The 8069-nt window shown below is 38.4% G+C and overlaps 1 protein-coding gene across 1 annotated transcript; it reads left to right on the top strand.

Moving 5' to 3' along the window:
• Positions 1-7604: 7604 nt before the first annotated feature.
• On the top strand, positions 7605-8069 carry LOC131679772 (vitelline membrane protein 15a-2-like). The gene has a single exon (XM_058960512.1). It carries the CDS (start codon positions 7605-7607, stop codon positions 8067-8069), a length of 465 nt encoding a protein of 154 aa, XP_058816495.1.

Here is an 8069-nt window from a genome sequence, read left to right as displayed (position 1 = left end):
GATTTAAATCAATTCGTTTCAATATTGAACATACATTAAGAATACCATAATTACTATTGAAAAAATCATTTGGCTTGTAAAAACTTACTTCATTTATTTACTTTTGAGGCACCCCAATAAGCAGTTAAGTTGATTTCCTATATATTTTATAACCAAAAACGGAGCAACGAATTAATTCGTTGGGATTTAGTTCGTAAAAAAAGTTTGCTCCACATTCTTATTAAAATTCATTGGTTGAGCAATATTCACGAAAACCCTAACAATATGGGTATTTTTGGAACGGACTTGACAAGTAGATGATAAAAATGGACAATTGAAATTCAAGATGGCGACTTTTGGTTGAGCAATATTCTCGATAACCCTAACAATTTCAACGGGAATTCGCCATCTTAAGATTGAAAATAGCTTCAGATATCGATTTTCGTCATGCACTAGTCAACCCCGTGCTGAAAATACCCATATTGTTGAGGTTTAAGAAAATCTTGGATTACAAAATGGTTCAACACATCGATTTCCGTCACGAGCTCGTCAACGCCATTCCGAAAATGCCGATATTGTTGAGGTCACAGAGAACTTTCCTAAATCGGAAGTCGCCATCTTGGATTACAAAATGGCTCAAGACATCGATTTCTGTTATGCACTCGTTAGCCCCATTCCGAAAATAACCTGCTTTTATTAGTAACAGTTAGCTAAGAATACGTAAAATTGTAAACAACTTCTTACTCAAACTTCGTTACTTCGTTATTTCGTTATTTCGAATTTAGTTCATAAAAAAAAGTTACGTAAATCGAATATTACGTAAAAAAGAGGTCGTGAATGAAGGTTTCAGTGTGATAAGGTTTTCTAACAAATGTCAAAATTAACAATGATACGAAAATTACGAACGAAAATTAACATACCAAATTTCGAAGAACAGTTTCCACAAAATAAATATTTTTGAGCCAACCTGATGAATAGCAATATATTTTAATATCGAAAATTAATTCAGCGTATCAAAATTACATAAAATCATCTTATTTGAACCGATACGACCAAGGTGTGACTTAAGTCCCTTCTTTGTTCCAAGTCGAGCCACTGCGGGTCGCATATAAACAAATTGGTAGTTAATTACCGCGGTGTTGCACAGTCGGACAATACCAACAAAAGTTGCCTGAATTTTATGAAAACTTCCCCTTAGGACCATTTTTTAGTTGTTATTTTTTTCAACTTTTTCCTGGCACTTAGGGTGGTTCAAAAATTCAACATGAACGAATATAAATTGCATTATATCTGAAAAAGCATTCTCAACAATCAAGCGTAAAATTTTTTTAACAGAAAACACATGTTTTTAATTGGTCGGTGTTAAGTCAGACCGGACCAAGTCGCAAAACATCAAAAAAATGAGTTAATGATAGCACTGGATAAAGAATTTCTTCATCCACTTTTGCCAGATTTGAAATAAGAAACAATAAACAAGAATTATGGTAAAAATTATTTTCCAATTATAATGTAAAGGATGCTGCGATTCAAACTTTAAACGCGTTTTTCTCAAAATCAATGCACTGTCACTTAGTCCGGTCTGACCTAAGACCGACCAATTGTTCATAATTCTGAGAGACATTTATAAATTTCATTACGAACCCTGGGTAATCAAACACTACTAAGCGTCTTCTTGTGACATATAATGTAAAAAGACATTTTTCATACCTCGGGGCAATAAGAGGAAAAACAAGACATTTATTTCTTGAGAATACACTAATTTTCAAGTGTCATGCCAAACAAGCGATCTTTTCGAACAGTTAAAAAAGTACCACCTCTTGGAACATAGTCTTTAACCTTGTCATGCCTAACTTTTCTAGTGCATGTTGGATTTCAAAACAATTTTTCCTTAAAATCTGTAGGGTCAAGAAACACAAAAAGCCTTTTATCCTAAAGATTGGTGGATCCCTCGCAGTGCTAGAAGCTTCTCAATTTTTATCTTCCAATGCTCAATACAATTCTCCTAGAATATTTACAATAGTCCACTTTCGTGGAAATCGTAGCAAAAGACAGTCAGAATTGATGAGTTTTATCAGTTTTCAATAACATTGCAACACAACGAAGATAAATGAAAAATTCATTTTTCATCGTCAAAATAAACTTTCCCTGGCAACACTGATCCATCAGAATCCAATCAGACTAATTGCAATAGCTTCAGTTTTAGAGCTGATCCTTGTAACTGTTAATACTCAAATGGAAAACAATAGTTTCATTTATTAGCCTTACTTGTTTTTGTGAGCAAATCTTGCCATAAACAAAAGTTATAGCTAGAACGTTGCACTTGCATTTTCCACCCTAGAACGTTGCACTGGGGTACAAATGTACCCCATGCGTTTAATTGCAATTTTCGCAGGTAAAAATGCAAGCAAAAGTAATGTATAATAAATCATTTTCTTCGTTTTTTAATTGCGAAAACAGCTGTCTAAGTGAAAGTACGGAATTTAATGAATCATTGATATATAAATTGGTTTGAACAAAATAAAAAGTGAAAAAATCGCGATTCTGACTTTTTTCACAAAAAATACTATAACTTTGCGAATTTCTAACCGATTTGAAAAAAATCAAATGATTCTAAAAGTCGAACGAATGGACCAGAAACGCAATAAAATGAAAATTGGATATTTTCGAAAAAGTGCAATTATTTGGAAGAGTGAAAGTTTAAAAATCAGGGTTTGGAAAATACCACGAAATGGGATGGAAATTGAAATGAAAACAATATTTCTGAACAGTAGTACATTGGTAACACGCAACGTTACTGCAGTTACTGTGCGCAAATTATACTTGCGAGCCATTGTTTTGAAAAACTATAAAAATAAACAATAAAACAATAAAAAACAGCAAAAATGAGAACGATTTTTTTCTACTTCAAAATTAAATTAAGTTAATTGAATAAATGATTAAAAACGATTGTATAACACTAATTGTTACTCATGTAGTAAAACAGCCAGTATATAAACTGGTATTGTCCCGAGTCACATTTGCACTGACAGAACGAAACCTGACGAAACACTAACCGCAACCGTACACTGGGGTACAAATGTACCTCACGCCAACTTTGACACATGCTCCCACGAAAGCTATGAAGGGGGGGGCATGAAGGGGTTATCTGAGCTAGAAGAAAGACTTGTATCGACTAAATCGAACGATAAGTCTAAGTCTAACGTATAACCTTTCAAATGAAATTAGTTTTACTCTAATCAGCAACTTAGCTAAAAAGATATATTTATTTGAATAACAGTAGTTTGAATGTAGTTTTTCCTATTTCAACTTTGAAGTTCTGTACAAAATCGAGGTTTTCTCCTCAGTATTTAATATTTTGTTAAATTATGTAAAATTAAATTAATAAGGAGAGCGGGGATAGACACGAGTGGTACGATCTCCAGGAAGCCCGTCCAGCTTCTTGGCTTCGCCGACGACATTGACATAATGGCACGGAACTTTGAGTGGCGATGTCGGAAACGTACATCAGACTGAAAGCTGAAGCCAGCTGGATTGGACTTGCCATCAACGTTTCGAAGACAAAATACATGAGAGGAAGAGGTTCTGGAGACGGATCTTGGCGGGAAATCATACCTACTTTGGACTCCGGAGGACGCTCCGGTCGAACAAAATTCGTCGCCGCACGAAGTTGATTATCTACAAAACGCTGATTAGACCGGTGGTCCTCTACGGCCACGAAATCCGGACTATGCTCGTGGAGGACCAACGCGTCCTTGGAGTTTTCGAACGAAATGTGTTGCGTACCATCTGTGGTGGCGTGCAGATGGAAGACAGAACGTGGCGCAGGCGAATGAACTATGAGTTGTATCAGTTGCTGGAAGAATCGCAAGACAACAAGGGTCTAGCCACAAGCGCCGTAGCCCTAAACCTACTCAAGAATTTTGTTGAAAACATCTTTCTAAATTATCAATTTCTTGGGATATATTGCAATCTACCATGTATTGATCGGATACATGCGTGTTTCTGTGTACCATTTCTGGTTTAGTGTTTCTAAATTCCCTAAAGTGCCCAAAGTTAAGGTAAAAATCGTTTCGAGGCTTTTTGTCTGATGAGGGGAGTGAAGTTTAGGAGTTTAAGTGATTAATTACAATGAAATCGTGATGCATGTGTGTTGTGAAAAATGCGAACCAGGCAGCCATTCAGAATGACAAAAAAAGGGTGGAAGCATTATTTATTTTTAGTGTGTTGGTGAATGTGTGCTAAAAAGCTATGACGTCATAATCTGAAGAAATAATTTCCCTATGCAAAAAGGCTGCTTAATAGTGGCTAATTTTCTCAATAAATGGGCAATAGACGGCTGCGATGGATTGAGATGCGTTCGTAGTTGGTGTCGGTGTTGACTTCATAATGTGGTGTGCGTGCAGGTGTACGATTGCTGGCCTCAGTTGAAACAGTGTGAAGAATTTTTACTTCATGAGCCGCTACCGTATTATGTCCAGGAGGAACGATGGCGATTAGGATGCGCGGTTGCTTTCTTTTTCTTTCTTTACTTTTCTTCACTGGAAAAATAATTGAATAAGTTTACTGAATCTCTTCCGTAAGTAGGAGATAAGAAAATAGAAAACTGAAAAACTGGTAAGTTGTATATGGGTATGTATATCAAATCAATACACTAGGTAAGCTACATTCATTTTGCACTGTATTTCCTACGAAATGTTGTTGAATGAGCTCCTCATAATTAACCTGGCCTACTACCACAAACTCCTATTCCTAAAATATCTATGAAAGTAGTATGGGTTTACTGCACTTTCGCTAGTAGATATTGAACTAACATTCCTTCCCTTCCTTGGCGATTGTAAGGACGTGGTCAGGTGTACACTGTGATGCTTGTCCACTATGAAGAAAAAGCAGTAATCCCAAAAGTTTTGTTTCTTCCGACATGGTATGCTGGATATTTTGTCAACTATTAGCTGATCATTGTACTGTGCGAACATAGCTCTAATCGCAATAGAAAATTTGTTATCTGGAATTTTATATAGAAAAAAATCTAAAACCAAGAAAAAATACTACTAATTTTTCTTAGTTTTGATATACTTTTCTATGTGAAAATTCAGTTAATAAATTTTCTATTGCGATTAGAGCTATGTTCGCCTGTTAAAACATGTTAAGATATGTCTAAGGAACAACCTTTGATGATATGTGGGCATGTAGGGCCTGTTAAATCCGAGTGTAAGTGATCTTCCTATAGAAAAATAGCAAATACACGATTTTTGATTGGAGACACCTCTAAATCATGTCCAAATTAGGTCATTTTTGGCGAAAGCTTTTAAATTCACATCTAGAACAAGAATCTGAGCTGAGCCATGTATATTTCAAAACTTTTTAGAATGTGAAAAGGTCTATTGTACAGCCACCCGCGATTTGTGCAATCGTATATGCTATGCTATGCTATATTGTAATCTACCATGTATTGAAAGCTTGTATGCTCACTAACTGCGCGAAGTGAGAGTATCCCAAACTATTCTGTTATATTCGGGTAGTTCCTGACATCGCGAGCAACTTTGCTGAAGACATCACCCTTCTAAATTGCCATCATTTGGAGATACTGAAATAAAAAGATGTATGCACACTAGCGCCGCCTAGCGGGTGAAATCCAATTTTATTATTACATTATCAAACAGCCCTTGTCGTCGAACATTACATTACAGAAAACATAATTTTCCAAAAAATTTAAATTTTCGTTACATGTACTGGAAGTTGTATTTTCCCTAGCCTGGCTGAATTCTGAAATTATCCTTTCGTCTTAGGGCAGCACTCGACCCGCTGATGAATATTGCCGAAGACACCATACTTCTAAATTATCATGATCTCGAGATAGAGAATTTGGAAAATAAAACATGATCACTATTTCAATTTGATTTGTCCTCATTTGTTATCCTCATTATTTGTGCATTTTTCAGTATTGTTTTTGCATTCAATATACTCTTGTAATATATTGCATTTAAAAATAAACACATAACAGTATTGTTGCCGAAACTCCGCACCTCTTTTGTGGGTAGTATTGAACGCCAAAATTTAGCAGAATTAGTCAAGTACAGGGACCATTTTCGTTGTATTGCTTCAGGACCGATCCATTCGACCATTCAAAGCACTCTTAACCGATCCATTTACATAATTAGACAGCTTACCCGACAATGCAGTCCTCTTTCCTCCATCTCCTCAGCCAACCCTGGACGATCAAAACTGACTCTCATCTCTGGTCCCGCACCGTATCCCTTTGATGATGAAAATTGAAAATTATTGCTAAATTAACTTCTACTTTACACCAATAAACATTTACATTAGACTTAAACAACGAATATACGAGCTATTATGTACCACCCGGGCGCCGATGCCGTATTCCAGTTCGGCTTTATCTATACATAAGCGATTTAGTTGCGGGAGTTGGTGGGGTCGTGGTGACACTTATCAGCGAACATTATTTCATCCGAAACAAATTTTCCACGCACCATTTGTGATTCTCATTTAGGCTGCACCCACCCCTCCCCCTTCCCAGACATTGGAATGATACCGGGCTGTAGTACATATCATCGTACTGTTTAGGTTCTAATTGAAAATGGGACTGGCTACACTTCCTATAAATTTCAATACAAACAGCTGAATTGGTCCCTGCGGTGGTGCCGCAACAGTCGGTAACAGCGAAAATTATGGAGTACAACGCTGATCCGGCTTTCCCATCCAACTAAACTTAGCTGACTGAGCTCAATCGTTCGTTTAGGCTAAACCTAACTCTGCCCCCCGGCGAGTTCAAATTAAGATCCCACCGAGAAAACTCGCCCCCTCTCAATGATAGCTGGGTGAAAGTACAGGCAGTAGGACATAAATCGGCTTGACTCGAATTTTAATTTGGCATTAGTGTGTTTTGCTGGCAATTGTTTTTAATGGCTTCCATCGGATGCGAGGGAGGATTTAAGTACTTCTGCGGATCTGCGACTGTGGGCAAAACACAACACAAGTCTTGCTGTTATTGTTCCAGTTTAATGCCCTCCCGCTGCCTGGATACTGCGGGTACTGATGCTGACTTTTATTCGAGGTGATAAATTTTAAAAGTTTTCCTGGGTTGTTGCTTTTCGGTTCCCATTTCCCACACGGGCAGGACGCTGAATTGTGCGGTACACAGGGAGTTTATTGTTTCGGTTAATATTTTCGGTTTGTTTATTTCTTCCGGCTGCAAGCATAGCTCGTGTTTTGCATTCGGAGTATTTCCTAAGGCAGATTATTAATTACGTTCTTTATTCGTACAACATTTAAAGAAACATATACCTAATGCGGATTAACTTCTTGGCAATGAAATTAAATTATAGATTTAAATCCGAAAACTATTAGCTAAAGCTATCATCTGCTATTCGCAAACCGAGAAGCTAGATACCTGGCACTTTCAAGCGCTCAAACCGGACAACCTACGCAAAACGTCATCGAGAACATGTTGGGAAAACCAACCTGTTGATTGTTATGTTTGCAAGTGCGTGGTAAACAGTCAGCAAAAGTCGATTATAAAGACCACGGTCTATCGTCCCAATCGTTAGTTTTCGGTGTTGTGTTCTATCGTGCTGAAGAGTGTCCCAACTGATCCAATCCTTGTAGCGATGAATAAGCTAATTATTTTAGCTATTGTTTCGGCGATCGTAGGAGCGATAGCTGACTACGCACCGCCAAAGTACGAGGCTCCCAAGTACGAGGCTCCCAAGTACGAGGCCCCGACGCATGAGGCACCGGCTTACCACGCACCGGCTCCAGCTCCTGCCTACCACGAACCAGCTCCGGCTCCTGCTTATCATGCACCCGCCCCGGCTTATCATGCACCGGCACCCGCTCACCACGCACCGGCGCCAGCCCACTACGCTCCGACTATGCATTCGTACGCGGCCAAGGCTCCGGCTGTGAAATGCGGAGCTAACCTGCTGATCGGATGCGCACCTAACATTGCTCACGTGCCCTGCATGCCATCGCACCATGGTGGTTACGGTGGAGGACACGGAGGACATGGAGGACACGGAGGACACGGATACCGCAGCTCGGACTCCGAAGCTGCCTTCGACACACTCGAATAA

The sequence above is a fragment of the Topomyia yanbarensis genome, chromosome 2 (genome assembly GCF_030247195.1).
Source record: "Topomyia yanbarensis strain Yona2022 chromosome 2, ASM3024719v1, whole genome shotgun sequence".
In the NCBI taxonomy this organism is placed as follows: domain Eukaryota; kingdom Metazoa; phylum Arthropoda; class Insecta; order Diptera; family Culicidae; genus Topomyia; species Topomyia yanbarensis.
Note: the sequence above shows the minus strand (reverse complement) of the source record. Positions and strands in the feature narration are given on the sequence as shown.